The 22,892-nt window shown below is 53.2% G+C and overlaps 2 protein-coding genes across 3 annotated transcripts in view; one reads left to right on the top strand and one right to left on the bottom strand.

Moving 5' to 3' along the window:
* The window catches only part of RIMS4 (regulating synaptic membrane exocytosis 4), a 57,598-nt gene extending 43,553 nt beyond the window's left edge, over window positions 1–14,045 (top strand). Inside the window, exons 3-6 of one of the 2 annotated variants that reach the window (XM_028827343.2) lie at window positions 7,648–7,760; window positions 8,062–8,163; window positions 8,794–8,891; window positions 9,474–14,045. In XM_028827343.2, coding sequence (XP_028683176.1) covers window positions 7,648–7,760; window positions 8,062–8,163; window positions 8,794–8,891; window positions 9,474–9,692 — 532 coding nt within the window. In that variant the 3' untranslated portion in view covers window positions 9,693–14,045. 2 annotated transcript variants of the gene reach the window in all.
* KCNK15 (potassium two pore domain channel subfamily K member 15) lies at window positions 13,529–22,271 on the bottom strand. Its single transcript, XM_015148949.3, is given in 3 exon segments — window positions 13,529–15,667; window positions 15,670–15,711; window positions 20,273–22,271. Coding segments are annotated over 3 exon segments (969 nt in total). The 5' UTR covers window positions 20,556–22,271; the 3' UTR covers window positions 13,529–15,023.
* Between the last annotated feature and the right edge of the window lie 621 nt (window positions 22,272–22,892).

Genomic DNA, 22,892 nt, shown 5'->3' with positions numbered 1-22,892 from the left:
CTTCTGCTCTTTGTTGTCCTGAGATGTCTGGGTCATCAGCATCCGGGTCTCTGAGTGTCTGGGTCACTGTGTCCACAGCCCAGGGAAGCAGAGTATGAGCCGATGGCAGGGCCACTGCACCCAGGCTCAGGGTCATGGTCCTGTCAAGGCTGTTTCCTGATCACCAAAGGCTCAGGAGTCTGGGTGGGTGGTCAGAACCCCTTTTCTTCCCCACCTCTACTGTTTAACAGCATCCCCATGCCCAAAGGACAAAGCAGAACTGGATGCAGCTGTGGCTAGGAGACAGGGATTTGTTTTGTTTTGTTTTATAAACGCTAGTATTTCTTGAGCACTTGACTGTGCCAGACTCTGTTCTAAGGCGTTTATCTCATTTAATACTTACAATAGCACTGGGATTATCCTATTGTTCTTTATTCCTGTTTTACTGGGAAGGAAACCAAGGCTCTGAGAAGTGAAGAATGTGCCTCCACGACTAGTGAGTGGTGGAGTCAGGATTCAGTTCCAGGCCTGCCTGACCCCATAGCTTGGCCTGCAAATCCCTGTGCTCTGCTCTGGGCAAGGCTGAGGTCCCCTCAAGACAAATAGAGACAGTATAACATAGTGCTTAAGAGGGTGAATTCTGGAGCCAGACGCTCCAGGTTTAGGTCCTAGGTCTTCCACTCCTAGCAGAGTGATTCTGGTTCAATTACTTAACAATTCTGTGCCTCAGTTTCCCTTTTTGTAAAATGGGTATGAATTACAAGTACCTAGCTTTTATAGAGTTGTTAAGAGGATTAAATGGATCAACATTGATAAATAGTACTATCAGTGCTTGACTCATGACAAGTTTTTGACAAAAAAATCCTTGGCTTTGCACCCACGAGCCACACACTGTCTCATAGAGGTGGTCAGGCTTGGAAATATCTTGAATTCTTGAGAAGTCGGAGTCAGCATTGTGTGATATGGTATATCCTGGCACAGGGCAATTCTGCTACAATGCTTGTTTTGAAAACGAGAATTTGTTCCAACATGATTCAAGTATTAGGGAACAATTTGAGCATAACATAAATTTTGCATTTGTTCAGGTGCAATTTCATCCACGAGGAACACTGGGTGAATGAAGAAAACTGCACCCACATAAGAATACACAAAACGCATGTGGCTCAGACATCCACGGCACCGTCAGTTTACTATTATAAGCCACACCCGTCCACACCTGGTGGTACAACTTTCCATTGACTTCAGTTTTTCCCTCACTACCTCAAAATCACTCACAGGCTGCACCTCTTCTGACACCCCCTTCCACAAGCAAACTGCAGGTTGTTTTCAAGGTCACGTGCCATTTTTATTATAGTATTTATGCATTTCTAAAGCATTTAACATATATAAAACCATGCTGTCATTTTTACTGCATTCCTGCCTTTTTCTTTTTTTGATGTGACACTGACCCCATTTTCCCATAAGCTCTGTGATTTTTATAGCAGGATTTTGCATTGCACAGTAATTTTTAGAAATGTATATTTCATGTTACAGCAGAATTGACTGTATTGTAGGTTTGGCGAGTTTGTGGGAGGATGGATGGATGGATGGATGGATAAATGGATGGACAGATGGATGGACGGATGGATGGATGGATGGATGGATGGATGGATGGATAAATGGAGGGATGGATGGATAAATGGAGGGATGGATGGATGGATGGATGGATAAATGGATGGACAGATGGATGGACGGATGGATGGATGGATGGATGGATGGATGGATGGATAAATGGATGGATGGATGGATGGATGGATGGATGGATGGATGGATGGATAAATGGATGGATGGATGGATAGATGGATGGATGGATGGATGGATGGATGGATGGATGGATAAATGGATGGATGGATGGATACATGGATGGATGGATGGGCGGGCATGTAGTGAATGGATGGACAGGGAACCCATAAATTCCTAAACCTTTGAGAACCACATAACCCATAATCACCATAAGGGCTGTGCAGCCTTTTAATTTCTGATGCTGTTGAAACGAGTGATCCATCTGGAAAAGAGAATGGAGTGAAACCCCTGCATGACCCAGTTACTTCTTTCACCATCAAGAACACAGAAAATCCAGGGGTCAAACCAAGCTCAGAGGTTAATAATAAAAGACCAGTGGGTTTCAGCTCTGCAAACAAGAGTAATAGGATTTGAAATGCAGGAAATCTCATTTCAGCATTAACACAAAATAAAAGGCCAGCAGAACACGGGTTGTAATCCTGTTTCAGGGCTTTGCGCCTGTCCAAGTGGCACACGTCCCTGGAAGGGACCCGCTGCTGCAGTCCTCCCCAAAATGGCTTGGGCTTGTTCTCAGGCATCCAGATGCTGCACTTACTAACAGGTCTAGAATCTGAAATGCCATGAAAATGCCAAGAATGTAGCAAGGATGCTCTCCCAGGCCAGGCAGCAGGCCCAGGAGGCCACGGTATCTCACCCTTTGATTCACTCAGCAGGTCCTCTGTGCTAAGCACCTTGCCCGCACTAGCTCTCTGACCCTCCCCAACAACTCAGCAAGGTGATTACTATTTATTCCCATTTTCTACATGAGGAAACTGCAGCTCAGAGAGGTTAAGACACTTCCCACAGGTTGTATAATACTGGAATCCAGGGTCTATGTTACACCAAATCCAGTCTTCACCCCATCCTTTATTTTCCCAGTGTGAGTCCTGCTGTAGGGCTTGGCCGTGAACATTTATCGAGCTCCTGTTGCATACAAGGACTTGTCAAAGTTGTAGCATGTATGCAGCACTTAATTCAGTAAGCTCTTTTATACCCCTGTGCTCATGGATGCCGCAAGCAGAAGAACGTTTGAAACTGAGACAGCACAGGCACTGGCCAACGAAAAGACCAGACACTGTCCATGAGGCAGTGTGATTTCGTTTGCAGATAAGAACACTGAAATACAGAGACAATAACAACTTGTCAGAGGTCACACAGCAAGCGGTTGGCTAGTGAGGAGTAGAGGCAGATTTGATTTTGTGGCCTCTGCCTTCTTTTCGTGCTCCAGGAAAGACCCCAAGGTGGAGTCAGGTCTCTGATGCGGTTGGATTTCTGGCTAATAGGGCCCGGCCACCACTTTATTCCACCTTCCTCCAGCCCCCAGGAGGACGTGATAACCTATTCAGGGTTTCTGGGGCGTCAGCCGGGTTCCTTGGCAGCTAGCAAGGCTCCCTGGGATAGGAAATCAGGCAGCCGCCCAGATATTATAAACAATTACCGCTAATTACCAGGCCTGCCAGTTCCCCATTGTCTGCTCACAATCCCACCAGGAACTGAGGAGCAGACAATGATGATGTTGGAGGAAACTTTCAATTTCAGGCTGCAGAGGGCCTCCCTCTGCCTGGGAGGCTGCACTCCTTCCATGCCTGGAATCTGTGAGACCCCCACCATTTCTCAGGCTTTTGGAGCCCAGACACTCCTTACAAAATGGAGCCTGACCCCCTAGATGGCTGGGAGGGTAGGGTGGAAAAGAGACCCAGGGGCATGGAGGAAAGGCCACGTCACCAGTGTGAAAGAGGCCAGGGGTCCCCAACCCCAGGGTCCCCCGAGGGTTACTGGTCGCTGGCCTCTTAGGAACCAGGCCGCAGAGCAGGTGAGCGGTGGGCGAGCGAGCATTACCGCCTGTGCTCTGCCTCCTGTCAGATCAGTGACGGCATTAGATTCTCACAGGAGCGTGAACCCTGCCGTGAACTGTGCATGAGAGGGATCTAGGTTGCGGGCTTCTTATGAGAATCTAGCTAATGCCTGATGATCTGAGGTGGAGCAGTTGCATCCCAAAACCATCCCCCAACTCCCTGCCCCAGTCCGTGGAAAAACTGTCTTCCATAAAACTGGTCCCTGGTGCTGAAAACGTTAGGGACCCCTGGTCTAGACCATGGCCTCTGTGCTGTTAATTGAGGCTTTGGTTTTGCAAGAATAGTGGGTACACATTTCAGTCCCCAGACACTTAAGTGACTTTATTTTTCACACTTCCTCTCTATAAAAAACCATTGTTGCATAATCGTTAAGATAATAGACTTGGAAGCCTGACTCTCTGGGTTCAGATACCACTCAGCTTCTGTCTTGGTTTGGCTTCTTCCAGAGCAGACCCTGACTCAAAGATTCAAGTGGAAATTGGATATTTGGCAGGCCATCCCAGGAATCCCCAGTGTGGGAGCTGCAAGGAATGGGATGGGAAGGGAGAGGAGCTAATAACAGATGCATCATCAGGCCTGCTACCACTAAGGGCAGCTGGAGCTCAGGCCCACTGGGGAGCCTTGGGAGGCTAGGCGAACATTCACCTGCATTATCCCCACTGCAGACTCCCAGTTTGTCACTGGGTGGGGGCTCCTTCTGGGGCATGAACCTTCAGGTGCTTCCAGCCTGCCCTGTGCCACAGGCTGAATTTTCTCTCCCAGCAAGATTCAGAATTCTCACAGCCAGAAAACAAGCCCTCAGACCTAGTGGCAGGTATGAGAGCAGGTAGCCTCAGGGTATAGAAGTGAGGGCCAAGGGGTAGGGTGGGGCCGTGCAGTACCTGTGTGATTTGGGCAGGTTTCTTAACTCTCCAGCTCATCTATAAAATGGACGCAGTAATAGTATTGACCTCATAGGGTTGTTGTGAGGCTGAAATGAATGAATAAGTATAGAGCACTTTGACATTTGTGGCATTTAGTGAGCACTGGGAGATCACTGTTGCTAATCTGTGTATCAAGTCCCCCTGTGTCCTCTGTTTGCTGAAAACTTAGACTCACTTAGTTCAGGATTTTCCCAAAGGTTATGCCTGTGTCCTGGGGAAGTTTGTGTAGAGAGAAGCCATGTAAATTTCTGGAACAGGCCCAGGGTAACCGTTATAAAAAGTATTTAATCGGAAGCACAGGTCACAGCTACTAATCACACTATTTCGTATTGCAACCCACATCCCCCTGCTCCCACCCGCCGGCCCACATGAATTTTCTATGTATTTATTCCTAAGATTACTATCATTTACCACCTTCTAACATACTGTAATGTTTATGATATTAATTGTGTATAATATGTCACTAGAATCTAAGCACCTCAAGGGCAGGAATCACTGTTCACTGACATGTTCCAAGTGTCCAGAATAGTGCCTGGACACAATGAGTGTATATAGTATGTGCTCAGTAAACATTTGTTGGATGAATGAATGGATCATATGGACGCTGGCCATAACACCTGGTGTACCAGCTGGATGTCAGTGAGGGCTCATGTTCAGTAGCATGGGCTGCTATTATTGTGGTGCTCAGACACTGGGCACAGAGTATGTGTTCCTCAGTCATCATCTGTCATTCTGCTGTCTCCTGGAACGTGATCTTACTGTCTGCTCCCTGGTCATTGTTTCCCATCGGTCTCAGCTACTTCTCTATGCCCAGACCACCAGGACACTGAATCTGCCCTTCCGTCCAGTGCACCTGGATCATACTTTCCTCTTTAGGGTGTGGAGGGACATACAGCGAGCCTCAGAGATCTCCCAGGGGCTCACTTGACAAGATGCCCAAGAGCCATTTCTCTAGAGTGTTCTGCCCTTTTCTTAGCTCCACCCAATAAGCAGGGTGGGTGCAAGTCTCCTCTGCTTTCAGATCCCCCCAGCCTCTCTGGAGTTTTCTGTCTCCCCCAGCACTCGCCAGCTGGGGACTGCAGACCCTCCTCAAGGATCCTGCAGCATCTCAGCAATCTTCCCTCCTTGCCTAACTTCCTCTGCTCTCCCAGGCTGAGGATATGTCTGTTTCGGAGCAGGATAGCCTAGTTTTGTACCTAGTCTTTCAAGTCTGTTTCTTAGATTTGGAACTGAAAAGTCAGGAGCCCAAGTCTCTTGCTGTCTACCTCCTGCTGGGTCATTCCTTCTCTGAGGCAGCAAACATAGGACACCCTGGCTACTGTCTGAATGGGGAAAGCAGGCCAGGGGTATTAGGAAATCAGGAAAAGGAAAAGCACTCAGGCTGAATATTCTGCCATTAGCTCTGCAGATAATTTAAATAAAAACAGAATACGGGGGGACCTCACATGGCTCAGGGAAGAATTGGGCAGCTGGGACTGGGTAGCGAGTAGAGTTTATGGGTTTTGCATGAGGGCAGGCCATTCTTGTGACTTTTAGTCTCCAGGATTCTGTTTTTTAGTTCCCAGAGAGAGGTTTTGACTGGCCTGACTTGGGTTAAGCCTCTAACTCTGTATGCATCAGCTCTGGCCAGGGAATAGGGTCACCATTTTGCTCGGCAGATGTGTTTCTTACCTAAATGATGGTGATAAAGATCAAAAGCCAACCTCTTGGGCTAGGTGTGGTGGCTCACCCCTGTAATCCCAGCACTTTGGGAGGTTGAGGTGGGTGGATCACGTGAGGCCAGGGGTTCGAGACCAGCCTGGCCAATGTGATGAAACTCTGTCTCTACTAAAAACACAACAATTTGCTGGATGTGGTGATACACATCTGTATTCCCAGCTACTTGGGAGGCTGAGGCATGAGAATCGGTTAAACCCAGGAGTTCGAAGCTGCAGTGAGCCAAGACTGTGCCACTGCACTCCAGACTGGGCAACAGAGTGAGACTCTGTCTCAAAAAAACAAACAAACAAAAAAACAAAAAAAACCTCCTGTGGTTGTGGTGAGGATCAGATGAGAAAATGGGTTGCAAGTGCTTTGGTCCTCAGGATAACAGGGGCACATCAGGCATGGTACTTAGTGCCTCATCGCACTTAATACAACAGACCTAAGAGATGGGAACATTATTATTCCCATTTCACAGATGGGAAAGAGACACTTAGAGAAGTGAAGGGAGTGGGGAGAACTTACTCAAGCTGTCTTAAGCAAAATAATAAAATTATCTTTGTTGTTGCTGTTGATATTGACTTAATGTAACCAAAAGATGAAGTAGCTTGCTTCAGGCAGAGCTTGATCCAGGAGCTCACACAATGCTGTCATTTTGATGGTTTTGTTCTCGGGATCCAGATGGTAGCCACATAGCACCAGAAGCTCCAGTCCTGCATCTCAGGCTCAAGTCTGGTGGGAATGAGACCGTCTCACTTCCCATAGTTCAACAAAGCTTCCAGGCCTGATTCTTGTTGGTTGAACTGGGCCACATGCCTGTCTCTGAGCCGATCACTGGCCAAGGGGAAGGGATGCCCTGATTGGCCAGGCTGAGCTGGAGACCCAGTCTTAGGAGCTGTTCCCTCCACCCCACTGTGATCATGTGCCATGGGGAGGGGGCTCCGCAAAGAAAATTTGAGATGTTGTTACCAGAGGAAGGGGAAGTGAATATTAGGTGGCCAAGCAGCAGCAAGAAATGCACCCCTCAGAGTCCAGAGCCCCGTGCAGTACAGCTCACACTTCCACGTGCAAGGGCATCATCTGTGGCTCACGTTAAAATTCAGATTCTGATTCAGCAGCTGGGGGTGGAGTGGGCTGCAGTTCTATGGATCTAATTAGTTCCCAGGTGATGCTGATGCTGTTGGTCTCTGAACCACATTTTGAGTATCAAGGCACGAAACCACATGAGCCAGATACTGGGTAAACCTTATCTCCATCCCAAGAGGGAAGTCTCAGCATATCCATTTCATGGAGGTTGACTGCCTGAGTCCAGAGTTGTCAGTCAACCACTGGGAATGTGTGCTTTGTCTCATCTTTTCCTCTCGCAGCCTTAACTATGGAGGAGTTTGCCTGGCATCGGATGCCCAGTTCAGTGACTTTCTGGGAAGCATGGGGCCAGCACAGTTTGTGGGCCGCCAGACGCTGGCCACCACACCCATGGGTGAGTGCCCCAAGGCTGGTTTCAAATGGACTATGGGAGGTGGGGGGTCACACCGGAAGCCCAGCATCTCTCCCTCCTTCCCCTCTGTGTGTTGATCCATCTTCTGCGCATGCCACCTAGGGCCCAGGGCACACTCTCAAGCCCTCAGCAGAGCCTAGGCACTTGGTGGGAGTTGGTTCTGGTCTTATCCTGAGCTGGGAGCAGGGGAAGGGGGTTTCAGCTCTAAGTAGAGGGGAAGAGCTGAGTCCCAGCTTGAGCTTCTGAGCCATTTCCCAGTCTCATCTCTTGGTGCCTCTTGCAGGGGATGTGGAGATTGGCTTGCAGGAGCGGAACGGTCAGCTGGAAGTGGACATTATCCAGGCCCGGGGACTGACAGCCAAGCCAGGCTCCAAGACACTGCCAGGTCTGGGGCCTACCCTCCCCTGCAGGGTTGGGGTGGAGGTCAGGGAGGATATCCTGATGGGTACCGAGGGCCTTGAAGAGAGAAAATTGGGCCCAACTGTGGGGACCCCCGTCCCAACTCTAATATGTGGAACTGGTAGTTTAGGGTTTGTTTGGGGAGCCAGTTGAGATTGTCTGTTGACCTTGTTCCTCTCCTCCACTGGACACATGGTGCCCAGTGGTAAGAGCTCGGCAGGAACCATCTTTCCTGCTTATTGTTATACCCCAGTGCCTAGCAGTTTTTGGCCTGCAGTAGGTGCTCAGGCTTGGTGAGTGAGTGGGTCCGCAGATGGACGCATAAGCCAGGGAGAGGGTGGGCACGTCACGGACTGAGGGAGGAAACAGGTGAGCGAGTGAGCAAAGGAAGGGGAGACAGTGAGGACCACCAGAGAAGGTGGGGCAGGCTGCACCCAAGCCCCGCTGTACCTGCTGCCCCCAAATGCCCACCCCCCATGTGTCCTGGTGCGTCCTCCCCAGACCCCATGGGGGCACACCTATCTCCAGCAGAGGGTGGGCAGCCTCCCTCTGTTGCACCCTTTGCCCACCATTTGAGGGCCAACTAGAACTCACCCCTGCTGGCCTCTGTCCCCAGCGGCCTATATCAAGGCCTACCTGCTAGAGAATGGCGTCTGCATTGCCAAGAAGAAGACCAAAGTCGCTCGCAAGTCGCTGGACCCACTGTATAACCAGGTGCTGCTGTTTCCCGAGAGTCCCCAGGGCAAAGTCCTCCAGGTGAGGGGCATTAGTGCGCTCACGCGTGTGTGCACGAGCACACATGCACAGGACCAGAATGACAGGCGGGCACCCCTGGCGGGGGGTGTCTCTGGAGGGCCTCGCCTGGAGGAAATAGGTGAGGCCCTCAGTTCACTGTGGCTGAACTGAGCTCTACAACTTGCTGTGCAACTTTGAACAAGTTCCCTTCTGACCCTCAGTTTCTTCATCCATAAAGTGGGGACCCTAACGGTACCTACCTGATAACATTCTGGTGCCAGTGGAATGTGTGCTGTGTGCAGGAAAAGTATTTGCAGTTTTGCCTACAGCAAGTGTTCTACCCATTGCCATCATCACCGTCACCATCACCGTCACCAGCCTCTGGAGGCAGGGGCTTGGCGTGGTGCCTGTGATAAGAAGGGCCTGTTGAGGAATTGCAATTTTAAGGAGGTAGAAATCACAGGACTGAGATGGATTGGGCATGGGGGCGACCCAGGTTCTGCTTCTCGGCCTGTGAGTGGCACTGGCAGGATTTGAACCACTGTGTCTCTTGCCCCGCAGGTGATCGTGTGGGGGAACTACGGGCGGATGGAGCGGAAGCAGTTCATGGGTGTGGCTCGCGTGCTACTGGAGGAGCTGGACTTGACCACCCTGGCCGTGGGCTGGTACAAGCTCTTCCCCACCTCCTCCATGGTGGACCCAGCCACAGGCCCCCTGCTCCGGCAGGCATCCCAGTTGTCCCTCGAGAGCACCGTGGGGCCCTGCGGAGAGCGCTCTTAGTGCTGGGATGGGGAGGGGCTCCCCAAGATGGCCTGGAGACCACCCAGCCCTGACCTGGGACCCCAGGCCCAGGGGCACATTGAACAGGAGGACGGGGCTCTCCCCCATAGTGGGGAAGCAGAATGGGGAGACCTGCCCCCCTTGGGCCCCTCCTCACCCCTTCTTTGCCTCCTACCCCCTGAGACCTTCCCTCTCCCAACGGGATTGGCTACACTTTTGACTTGGCCGGTTCTTGACCTGGTGGATGTGGCTACAGTCCGGAGAAAGGAAAGATTGAGGTGGCAGAGCAGACCACTCTCCCTTCCCAAACTCTGTTCAACTTCTCCCCCTTTTTGCCTCCTCGGAAGCTTGCTGCCCAGAGCCAAGTCCAGAACCCAGCCGGCCATTTCCATGGTGCCAATTACCAGCAAGTGTCTTTCCTGCGGCACCGGGTTCAGGCAGCTACTCCTGCCCCAGAGATGAAGGGGCAGCTTTGCAAGGATCCGGAGCCAGCTCCCAGGGGCCCAGAGCCCCCACTTGAAGCGGAGCTTGGGCTTCCCTCTGCCTGCCCGTGGAAGGAGCTTTGCCGCAGCCTGTCCGAGTCCATCTGTCCGTCCCCTCCTGCCTGCCCCTCTTCTGGTGGCTCTAGGAATTGGGGTTCAGCAGGGACCAAAGGAAAGGAGGAGGTGCCGGGGGTCTGGTACAGACCCCCAGGTGCCTCGCTCCATGGGATTGCAACAAGCTAGTTTAGGAACCGCTGGCGGACTGGAAAGAATGTTGTCGTCTGTGTTCTGGTGGAGGAGCTGTGGAACCTGAGTTTCCAGAACCCCAACCCTAGAGAGCATTTGGGGGGTGCTGTATTGGAGGGGAGGCTAAGGAAAGTTGGGATTGGGATTGGTGGTGCCAAGATAAGGGTTTCTCAAATTGGAGAACCCCTCCTTGTTGCATGAGGTCAAAGGTCATCTTGTCTACCCCCCCTGCCTCCAGGCCAGGGGGCTGGGGAGGCAAATAGAGCCCCCCTATTTTAGTCTTTTTAAACAAACCATCCTATACTAAGGGCAGAACCCACTGCCCCGGCCTCAGTTACCTTGGCTGAAGGAAAGATGATGGTACGAGAGAAGAGTGAAGATGTGTGAGTGTAAGAACTGGGAGATTCCTTTTCCAGCAGGCCTGGGTAGCTGCCTTCCCAGCCCAGCCCTCCCTGGGGCCTGCGGGAGCCCTTTTGCATGCAAGGGAGGATGGAGGCTGGCCCCTCTTTATAGAAGCACATTTCTGCCACCTCCCCTGGGAGGCACCCAGAAGCCTGCCACTCTTGACCTAGTCCCTGCTGTGTAGGGCATAGTCCAGGCCAGCTAGGTAGAGTTAGTGCTCCAAGCCCTGGGGCCTGTTCTTAGCTCATGCATAGTCCTTACAGAGTCCCAGGACCGGGGGTGGAGAGGAGACTCAAGTACATTCCAGGAGACCACTGTCTCCTCGCTGGCCTGGGCCTAGATGGGGCAGCCTGGCTCACAGGAGGCCAGCCCCTCCTCCTCCGCCCCCTTCCTTCCCCTGTCCCCTGTAGGGTTATAGCTGGAGCTGCCTGTTAGACTCTGCTGTTCTGATTTATTATTCTTGGTACTGACTTTCTTTATGAGGCACTCCTAAGGGTTGTAGGACCTTGGCAGAGGGGGCCTGGCCTCCATCAGAGGGTGGTGTTTTCCCCTGAGGACACCCAGGCTGCCTTTGGTCCCACCCTGTTCCCAGTCCCGGTCCCAGTCCCAGTCCCACCAGGCAACTCCTTCCACCTGGAAATTCTTCCCTTCCCTTAGCCTGTGTAAGCCCTGGGTATCCTTTAAAGTTCTGGTCGATGTAGATCACCTCCACAGAGCTGCTTACCCTGCACTGGGAAGGGGAGATGGAGATGCTCCCTTTACCCAGGAAGTCTTCAGAGCTTCCTGGGACCGTGGTGGGTGGAATCCCAAGGCTGGGGGCAGAAGGAGCAGGGCTCCGGAGGGACTCACATTCGAGGCACAGAATTGGCCCCTTGCCTGTTTGTTTTTCTAACCAGTGTGATTTCTCTGCTGTTCGTTTATTACTCACCATTGGAATATTTTGAGCCAGGAGAGCGCCTTCTCTCTCCAGCCATCACCGCTGTGGTTGTTCAGGGGTAGCTTTTCAAAAACAGGGCAGAGCCTGGCTGTCCCAACCAGAGGGAGCAGGGGCTTGGCCCTGACAGCCTGAGCCCTTCCCCTGGTGTCTGCACAGCCTTTATAAAGAGAGAGAGAGAGCTCCGAAGCAATAACAACACCTGGGGGTGGTCAGTGAGGGCCCCCTCAATGATTTTCTTGTTTGTTCTGTGAAATCCCGCTCACCTCCTGGAGGGGTGGAGCAGCTGGGGGCTGGAGCCCTGTTTCTTTGTATCATCGTGAGCATGTGCCCCCTTCCCAGGGGCTGTGACCATTGGGAGTGGGAACTACAGTCTGTCCTCACCAAGGGATGGGGGTTTGGGGAGGAGACTGACATTTTCATCATTAGCTTTGGAGAAGCTTCAAGCCCATCCTGTCCCCACTACTGCCTGACCCCTTGCTGACTCAGGCCGCACTGTTTGAAGAGGAGCAGAGAGGGTGGCACTGGGGGCCATAGGGGGGCTGGGGTCTCCAGGGAGTGACTCTTTTCAATCTCTGGGCCAAGATCACATGCAGGATACCATGGAAAGGAAGGAGCCCTCTCCACTCTCCTTCTCCAGAACCCCCTTTCCATAGTAAAGGGGAAGGGCCTTTGGGACCATTAGTCCATTTCCATTTTACAGACAAGGAAATCAAGACCTAGCTTGGGGGGAAAAGCCACCCCTGGAGTCACCTGTGTGTTCAGTGACACCCCCAGCCTGGGTCCCCTCCTCCCAATAGAGGCTGAGCTGGAGCCAGGGCAGTATGAGGTAGGGCTGCCACTGCCCATACCTCCTCCTCCCTTCTTTCTTTGAAGCCTAATGGCCCCCAAAAGATGGGCAGGACAAGCTGTAGCCCATCTGAGAGGTTGGGAAACAGGCCCAGAAACAGGAAGTGACTCACACAAGACCCCTCAGCAAGGGCGCAAAGGGGGAAGAACTAGGGGCTCCATTGTTCTTCAGGCAACAGGAGACCGTTGCTCCAGTGCATGTCTGCTGGGACAAGGATTCCTGGCCTCTAAGCCCTGGGCTGCATAGCCCCGCTGGGCTCCACCTCTATAAGCCAGTGACTTCCTGGGCCTGGGTCTGGGTCTGGGGGAGAGGGTTGCCAGGGAGACTTAGCTCTCCTGGGGGGCTGGCCCAGCTGACTGAGGGTACACAGGATTGGGTCTAGACCTTGATGCCTGGGTGGAGGCCCCCGGGAAGGGGCCATCGCCTCTTCAGGACCAACTGGTGGGCGAGTTAGGAAACACCAGCTCCTGCCTGGGGCAGTGAGGGAATGGGAGCAGCTGTGGGCGCCTCATTTCAGGGAAGTCGCCAGCAAACCTTCAGATGCAATGAGACCTGGCCTTCCTATTGTGCTTTTCAGACTTTGTTTTCAGAATGCTTTTACCTCGAGTGTGCGCTTCTGCCCTCACAAGAGCCCCTGGGGAGTAGGTGGTGGCCTGTGCTGTCCTCCCCATTTCAAAGCAGGGAGCTGAGGTCTTGGGAGGGGAATGTGCTCACCTAAGGTCCCACTGTATTAGTGGGTGGGCAGGACTGGAACTCGGTTCTCCAGTAGCCCAGAGCTCACTCTTTTACACCCAGAGGTGGAGCAGATGGCTCTTGGGGTGGTTATGCACTTCACAAGCCAATTCCCTTCAGCCAGGAGCTCCTGGGTGCATTTCCGTGTCAGAAACAGCACCAAGTCCCAGCTCCTCTGGAGGCACAGCTGTTGCGTCAGGCAAGGCTACCTGCGTTTATTTATTGAGCAGCAGCGCTGTATCAGGCCCAGGGACCGAGCCCCGCTCCCTGTTCCCCCATGGTGTCTCCGAGGCCCTCTGGGAGGGCCCCACGTCTGGAGCGGCACCTCAGAGTGGACGGAAAGTATTAGCGTCCACAAGCTCACCCGACGCCGAGCCTGTGAGGTGGGCCAGTGGTGCCCACTAAACCCAGTGCTTCAGGGAGGTCAGAGTGGAGCCAAACCCAGGGCTGTGGGCATCACCTCTGGAGCCCTTTCACTCTATGACTGCTTCCTGGGCAGGTGGCGGGAAGGCAGGAGCCCGGGTCCTTAGGCTGGGGGCCTCTCTCCATCCACCCACCTTTCCCTCATTTCCTTCTCTTGGAGCAGGAGCTGCCCAGGCCTTTAGGGAGGGAGGGTTTCTGGGGCCCCTGGGTTGGAGTGGGGTCGCGTTGCATTGTGTTCATGACCATGTAGCTCATGTTGAAATTAAAGTTTTTGGCTTTTCTAACCTGGCTCGTTGATGCTTTGTGTTGAGACAGCCCTATCTGGGAAGACAAGGAAAGTGGGTGTTTGGAGGCTTTGAGTGCCACGGGGTGCCAGGATGCCACACCTCGGGCTTTGTCTCTGCCCCCTTATGGTGAAGGGGCCTGTTCCAGAAAGTCCTGCCAGAGATGCATAAGAGGGAGCAGGGCTCTGGATGAACCCAGTCATTTTACAGATGTGGAAACTGAGGCCCTGGGAGAGGATGAGATTCTCCAAGGTCACATTGCTGGTGATTGATGGGACCCGGAAGACAGCTCGTCCCATGGCATTCTGCTGCGTCCAAGTGGTCCCAGTACGTGGCGGGTGGGTGACAGCAAGGCCTCCCTCATCTTGAATGGGGGCTGGCCAGGGACAGAGCATCAGCCGTCCGGGGGAGAGAGGCCGCCGTTCACACGTGGGCTGACTCCACTCTACACACCGCGCAGAGAATGAGATCGTTTAGCGCAGAGATTGACCCACTTGTCCACGCTGGACTGTACACGGTCCCATTTGGTCCACCTTTGTTCCCCATGCTTCTTGTAATGTGAGCGTCTGACCTCACTAATTCCAGCGAAGATTCCAGTGTTGAAAGTTGCACGTTTCAACCGTTACTCAGAAAACCAGCCTCTTCACAACAGAAGAGTCGCTCTGGAGGGTCGGCTGTGACGTGGACCTGTGCAGAGCCTCTCCTGGGTGCTGATGTGGCCACGCCCTCATACAATTTGGACTACAAGGAATTTGCTCCTACAGGGTGACCCTAGAGCCTGCTTTGTGCTTATGATGTGACTGTAACATATTTTTGGAGAGGAGGGAGGGGACTTAGCCACAGACGGTAATGAGAAACTGCTCGTGGCAGAAGACGGCCTAGAGGCCCCTCACCCGTCTCCAATCCCTGGGGAGGGTGCCCTGATAGCTGAAGCCAGACCCTCCCGTTCCAGATTCGACCCTGGCCTGGGTGGGGTTGTCAGATGGACTTCCGCCGGGCCCCGAGCCTGGGTGCCTGCCCACCACTCACGACCCCTGGGCTCGAGGGGGGCGAGAAGCCCAGGTTGTCGCGGGCGCGTCTCTCCAGCTGGTGTACGTGGCAGGAGATGGAGACGGAGGCGGAGCCCCCGGAGCGGGCCGGGCGGCGGGGCAGCCAGGGGCCGCGGCTCTCGGGCGCCCCCGGGCGGCACGGACTGGGGCGGCGGGCAGCGCGCTCGGGCAGGACTACGAGGTTGAGGAAGGCGCTAATGACCATAAGCCCCAGGAGGATGTAGAGGAAGCTGTAGGCCACGTAGGGGGTCTTCCTCTGCAGCACCTCGCCGCTGTGCAGCGCCGCGAAGTCGCCGAAGCCGATAGTGGTGAGGGTGATGAAGCAGTAGTAGTAGGCGTGGAAGAAGGTCCAGCCCTCGAAGTGCGCGAAGGCAACGGCCCCGAGGGCCAGGGTGGCGGCGCACGCCAGCAGCCCGGACACCACCAGGTTCTCCATGGACACGCGTGGCCGCCGCAGGCCCGGGCAGCGCTTGGCAGCCAACAGGAGGCGCCGCACCAGCGCGTTCAGCCGTTCGCCCAGGCTCTGGAAAGTGACCAGCGTCAGCGGGATGCCCAGGAGCACGTAGAACTTAAGAAGACCTTGCCAGAGTCCGTACCCGGCGCGGCGTGGCCGTACCCTATGCAGAAAGAGCGGAGGGGAGGGCTGTGAGCGCCCAGCTCCGGTTGACTACAGTCCCGCCTGCAGCCTGCCTGCTTGGCGTCCCTCCCCGGCCCCGGGGCTGGAAGGGCATCTTCAAATACTAGTCCTAACTAGGTCATTCATCACCCCAAACTGCAGACAACCCAAGTATCCCTCGACTGGAGAATGAGTAAACAACCCGTGGGGCATCCAAACACTGCAATTCTTCTCAGCAACTGAATGAAGTCCTGTAACTTGCGGCAACGAAGGATGGATCTCAACTGTCTCCAGCTGCGTGGCGGAAGACAAGCTCCAAAGCCTACAGACCGCATGGTTCCATGTAAATGACATTCTGGAAATGGCAAAACTGTGGCGACAGAGAACAGATCTATAGTTGGTTGCCAGTAGCTGGGGTTAGGGACAGGCTTAACTACAGAAGTCGTGGTAGAATTTTGGGGGTTGATGGCAATGTTCTGTCTCGATCGCGGCTGCAGTTACCTGACAGGTATTCATTTGTCAGACGTGTACACAGGAAAATGGTGAGTTCTACTGTATGTAAATTATGCTTTAATGAAAAAAAAAAAGCAAAACTTGCCCCACTTTCCAGCTATACGCCGAGCTGCTTCCCCAGCTAGCATGTCCTCTCCACATGCCTTTTCCCCTGACTACCTCCCCCTCCACTGCTCAGCCTGCCCACACTAAACACCTTTTGGTTCTGATTGTCTGGCGTGGGGATTCTTACTGGGTCCCTTCAACTACTATAGGGAATGTAAACACGACTGGCCAACCTTCAGTCCTGGAACACCATGCCATTGCAGGGGAATGAATGGGTATCTCATTGTGTGTCTTTTCCTGGAAAGAGGAGCAGTCGCTTTCATGATATTCTCAAAGGAGCCTGTACCCCAGGAACAGTCAGGTGGATCTTCCCAAAAAGAATGTGCCTCCTGTAACAGATTGGCCCTACCTGCCAAAAAGCAAAAAATACAAATCCTTTGACTAACGTAGTTCCACAGTTAGGAAGTTAGCCCTTCAGTATACACACGTGAGCAAAAATATGTGTGCACTTGGGTCATAATTGCAGCACTGTCGGTCATAGTGAAAATGAGAAACAATATAAGTGTTCATCCAAAGGGGCCTGGTTAAATAAATTATAGTGCCATCCAAACCATGGGATACTACACAGTAGCAGTTCTCAATCGAGAGTGGTTTTGCCCTTGAGAGGACACTTGGCAACATCTGGAGACATTCCAGTTGTCACAAATGGAGGGGGGAGGAGTGGGATGTCTGTGTGCTACTGGCATCTAGAGAGTAGAGGCCAGGGACACTGCTAAACATCTTGCAATGCACGGGACAGTCCCCACAGCCCCAAATGTCAGTAGTTCCAAGGCTGAGAAACCCTACAAACAAGAGGACGCAGCTCTTTAGAGACTGACATAAAAACACCAACAACATATATTAAGTGAAAAAAGCAAGATACAAAACTGTGTGTATAACGTCTATACAATGTATGTGTGTGTGTTTTAAAGGAATATATAGGCAGAGAATATATCTAGAAGGACACACAAGAAACTGGTAACGGTATTTGACCCAGGAAGGGGAATTTATGGGCTGAGAGACAGGGTGGGAGGGAGAATTCCTTTTCATTCCATACCCTTTTGTGCTCTGTGAAGTGTCTACTGTATGCATATATAACTTATTCAAAATATCAGCACTACATACATTTAAAGGCCTGTGGCTCCACTTCCACATTTCTGTTGCATAACCCTATCACTTTGCCTCTCTGTTATTTTGTGGAGAAAGGGGACCTGCTCGTCACCAGACTGAGCTCTTTGAGGGCAGGGACGAAGGTGGTCACCTCTCTGTAGTCCCCATCACCAGGGTCCTGCACAGAGCTTGAGATAGACTAGATGCTCAATGAAAGCTGAAGCTCAACCAAGTTGAAGGGGGTGCTAGTGAGAAACAGAGGAGTTTCTTTAGGAATAAGAGGCTTCCAGCTGTTTGGGACTGTGCCAGGTTTTGGCAGAGAGTGAAATGAATAAAGATAATAACTAATAATGACAGTAACTAATCCACATACTCTGCATGGATTATCAGATTTAACCCTCCCAATGACTATATGACATGTTTTTATTCCCATTTTATAGATAAGAAAACTAGGTTCAGAGGGACAAAACTGCCCAAAGGCCACAGGCCTGAGCTATTAACCAGTACCCTCCATGGGCCAGAGCTATTACCCAGCACCCTCCAGGGGCCAGAGCTATTAACCAGCACCCTCCAGGGGCCTGAGCTATTAACCAGCACCCTCCAGGGGCCTGAGCTATTACCCAGCACCCTCCAGGGGCCTGAGCTATTACCCAGCACCCTCCACGGGCCAGAGCTATTAACCAGTACCCTCCACGGGCCAGAGCTATTAACCAGCACCTTCCATGGACCTGAGCTACTACCCAGCACCCTCCACAGGCCAGAGCTATTAACCAGCACCCTCCACGGACCTGAGCTATTACCCAGCACCCTCCAGGGGCCTGAGCTATTACCCAGCACCCTCCACGGGCCTGAGCTATTAAAAAGCATCCTCCATTGCTTCAGTGCCTCTCTCCCATCCAAGCAAAGCCCAAATTCCTGGGGCCTGGCACCTGGCTCTCTGCAAGGCTGGCTTAAGCCTACTGGACCACAGAGGGTGGTGGTGCCCCCAAGTGGCCAGAAAAGGCAAAATTCCTCCTGTTTCCACTTGAGTCTCTTATATCAGCCTCCCAGATGTACCTCAGAGGTAAAGAACCAGGATAAGAGGCCAAAACACCCTGGCAAGCCTCCAAAGAATGTGGACAAGGCAGAGAGAACAGGTTGATGGCATCCCAAAGCAGTGGGCACAGTAACCCGGAGGGTCTCAGGCTGTACCAAGATAGGAAGCAGGGGTGTCCATGTGGACAGGAGGGGGCAAAAGAGCTGAATAAAAGCTGGGGCCATGTTGGCAAATAACAAATTATTACTAAAGAATAGTGCCTACTTGGCCTCAGGCACTGTCAAGCATGTTACACGCTTGACCTCCCTGAAACCAGCAACCACCCAGTGAGGTAGGAACAGTTGCATTTTGCCTTTGGGGAAACCAGGGCTTGGACAGGTAGAATCAATTGCCAGAGAAGGCGCGTGGTAACAGAGATGAGAACCAAAATCCAGTCTCTGTGATTCCAGAACTCACGCTTTTAACTCCACTGCAAAAGCCACAGCTCACATTCACTTGCAAGAGCGTTATGGAGAAACTTTCCCCAAGGCACTGGCTTTCAGGCTGGTGATCCAAGCCCCACAGGGGTGCCTGGACGCTCACAGCTGGAGCCTGGGGAGTGGCCAGCACCAAGCCTGGAACCCTGCAGAGCCCGCTTCTCTCCTCCTTGTTCCCCCAGGCTTAGGCTCAGCAGATACCAGCCAGATGGTAGTCATGGCAACAGCTGGTGGTCCAGATGCTCCAAAGGAACTGCTCTGCATCCCCCAGGGCAAGGTCCAGAGCCTGTGGTTATCAGTCATTCCTTTAACAAGTATTTATTGATCATCTACTGCATGCTAGGCACTGGTCATACAGCAGTCCCTAAGACAGACTAGGTCCCCATTCTTTTTTTTTTTTTTTGAGATGGAGTCTCGCTCTGTCACCCAGGCTGGAGTGCAGTGGCGCGATCTCAGCTCACTGCAAGCTCCGCCTCCTGGGTTTACACCATTCTCCTGCCTCAGCCTCCCGAGTAGCTGGGACTACAGGCACCCGCCACCTCGCCCGGCTAGTTTTTTGTATTTTTTAGTAGAGACGGGGTTTCACCGTGTTAGCCAGGATGGTCTCCATCTTCTGACCTCGTGATCTGCCCGTCTCAGCCTCCCAAAGTGCTGGGATTACAGGCTTGGGCCACCGCGCCCGGCCTAGGTCCCCATTCTTATGGGGTAACAACAACAATTGCAATAATCAAAAATCTATCTTTTCTTTGTAGTGCTCTGTATGTGTCGTTTTAGCACAGGCCCTGTCTGTGCATAGTCTGTCTCCTGGATAATAACTCTCACCACAGCCCTGAGATAAGGCCAATTAGCGACACTATTTTACAGAAGAGAAAACTCTGGCTCAGAGAGGTTGAGCAACTTGTCTAAGGTCACACAGCAAGTGTGATGCAACCAGGCAAGGAAAAGCAACTCCAGCCTCTTGGTCTCCGAGCCCCGCTTCATCTATCTCCAAGCCCCTTGGACGTTTTCTGAGCACTTCCGGGTCACCCAGCCTCTTGGCAAACTCGATTTACTGATTCCTCCCGTCCCTGCCTGCGTAGGCTGACAGCTCCATTCAGCAGAGGGAGGCGAGGGAGGCGAAGGAGGCGAGGGAGGCGAGGGAGGCGAGGGAGGCGAGGGAGGCGAGGGAGGCGAGGGAGGCGAGGGAGGCGAGGGAGGCGAGGGAGGCGAGGGAGGCTCGGTGAGCCGAAATGACCCGTCTGAAGTAGCTCAGCTGGGCGGGGGCAGAGGTGGGACCGAAACCCAAAGGCGCCGCGGGACGGCTGGGGCTGGAGCGGGACAGAGGGAGGCTCCGGGCGGCTCACCGATGGTAGTGATGACGGTGATGGCGAAGTAGAAGGAGCCGGCGAACTTCCACTAGCAGCCGGCGCGGTGGGGCTCAGCCTGGCGCTCCAGGCGCTCCAGCTCGCTGTAGTCCTCGGCCGAGAAGCCGAACTTCCTTCGGAGCGCGCCCCGCTTCTGGACCAGCAGTCGCTGGCGGCCACTCTCCGCCTCGGACTCGAGCGCGTCGAAGACAGCGGCGCCCACCAGCAGATAGCAGAAGGTGCACAGGACCAGCCCCGCAGCGCGCACGCTCGGCCTCTGCATGACGCCCCGGCCCCGGTACCCCCGCCCCGGTCCCAACCTGCTCCATGTGCCTGGACCGCGCGCTCCACCCCCTCCAGCCACTGCCCCACGCGGCAGAGTTGTGACGGGCGGGGCGGGGCGGGGCGGCTGCCGGGCACCTGGAGGCTGGGATCGCCACGTGTCCGGTACCAAAGAGCCACTCCCCTGTCCGCCTCCCACGCGCCTGCCCGGGGTTCACGTGTCTGCGAATAGTGAGATCTGAAGCAAAGGTCCAAATCCCCGGGCCTGCAGAAATCCTGTTCCCGCCGCTAACTCATGTTGTGACCTTGTGCCAGTCTGTCCTCCTTCCTTCATTCCTTCCTTCCCTCCCTCCCTCCTTCCTTCCTTCCTTCCTTCCTTCCTTTCCTTCCTTTCCTTCCTTTCCTTCCTTCCTTCCTTCCTCCCTCCCTCCCTCCCTTCCTCCCTTCCTCCCTTCCATTCCTTCCTTCCTCCCTTCTTTCCTTCCTTCCTCTCTTACTTTCATTCATTCCTCCCTCCCTCACCTCCTTCCCCCCCTCCTTTCATTCCTCCCTCCCTTCCTTCCTCCCTTCCTTTCATTCCTTCCTCCCTTCCTTCTCTCCTTCCTTCCTTCCTTCCCTCCTTCCTTCCTTCCTTCTTTCAGTCAGTCAATCCTCAGACAAATATTTACCAAGCACCTACTGGTTCAAACAACATTCCTGTTGTAAGTAAAGGTGAAGTCCTAGTAAGGAGGGCCAGCTAACAAACAAACAAACAAAAAACTAATTTAAGACAAGAGTGATAAAGAAGGAAAGGGGATAGTTTCTTGGGGAAGGTGAACCCCACCACCTAAGGTGGTGCTTAAAAACAGAACTGAGCATGGCTTGGCAGCCAGAACTGCAGGGAAGCCAGCGTCGCTGGAGCCAGAGAATTGGGGTGCAGATACTTTGGCGGAGCCGAAGGAAGACAAAGAGGCAACTTCACACAGGGTCTTACAAGCCCTTATGTGGGTTTATTGAAAGCCATGGAAAGGCTGTATTACAAACACAGGCACACAAACACACACACAAACACACACACGCAACACCACCACAATGATCTGATTTATATTTTTTAAACAGCCTCTGGCTGTCATGGGGAAAAGGGATGGTGGCTAGGAGTGGAGGCCAGTTCGAAGGCTAGTGTAGTCCAAATGTGTGAAGATGGAGAGAAATGGGGGGACCCGGGATGCACTGGGGAGGTGGAGTTGGACACGCAGCTGACCACATTGCCCAGCCTTTCTTGCACTTAGCGGGGTCTATGTAACCAAGCCTTAGCTCATGGAACATGGGCAGAAGTGACGTATGCCACTTCCAGGCCTGGCCCATAAAACCCTGCCCCACACGTGCTCTGTCTCTTTTCCCCACTGGAAGGCTGAATGCCGAGACCTAGTCTTTAGATGAGAGGGAGCCCACAAGACAGGGAAAACTGTGGGGCTGAATGACACATTGCAAGGTCGTCCCCCAACCCCCAATCAGGAGCCCGGGTTTTGAGCTTCTGTCCTGTTGTATTAAGTCGCTGACATATGTTAAGCCCCTGAGGCCCAGCCTGCAGCCTAGGCCCTCCAGGTCCCAGAGGAGGCTATACTTCCATATGGAAGCCTCTAGAAAGGAACTCAGTCCTGCCAGTGCCTCGATTTGAGCCCAGCGAGACCTGTGTAGCCCTCCACCCTACAGAACAAGACAATAATACATTTGTGTTAAGCCACCAAGTTTGTAATAACTTATTGCAGCGGCAACAGGGAACTAATACAGTGGGTGTGAGGATTAAATGAACCAGTAGATGTGGAGCCGGAGAGCTGAGCTTGGCCCTGAGGATTTGTCTAGAAGTGTGAGCCACCGTTACAGATATCACAAGTGATCAGATGCCTGGGGCCTGTAGGGATGTCCGACCCGGTGCCTGTCCGACTCAGTTCCCAGGCAGAATTGGGCCCCAGTACCTGGTAGAGAGGGCCTTGTATCCCTTCTTCTCCCGAGAAGCAGGATGAAGCTCAGTGGGCCGGAAACAGGGTGCTGGTGCCACTACCTCAGCCTGATTTTTAGCAACGGCATCAGCAAGTTTAACATTCCAATTTCTGCTCAGACTTCAGAGGAGCAGAAACCTGGGCTAAAGTCTCAGAGTCAGAGTGAGTGGGGCTCCAAGGACCCACAGCCCAACAAGAGCCCAAAAAGAGTTTGTGGAGACAGTGGGATGCGGGGAATGGCCTGATCTTCGGGGGAAGGGCAGGGCCCACTCAGGGGAGAGTTAATGAGGGCCTGGTTGTGGACACACCTGGAGTCAATAAGACCTGAGTTTGAATTCCTCCACTCCCAGCTGGGTGTA

This window comes from Macaca mulatta, chromosome 10, assembly GCF_049350105.2.
Source record: "Macaca mulatta isolate MMU2019108-1 chromosome 10, T2T-MMU8v2.0, whole genome shotgun sequence".
Taxonomy (NCBI): Eukaryota; Metazoa; Chordata; class Mammalia; order Primates; family Cercopithecidae; genus Macaca; species Macaca mulatta.
This window is presented reverse-complemented; position numbering and strand designations above follow the sequence as displayed.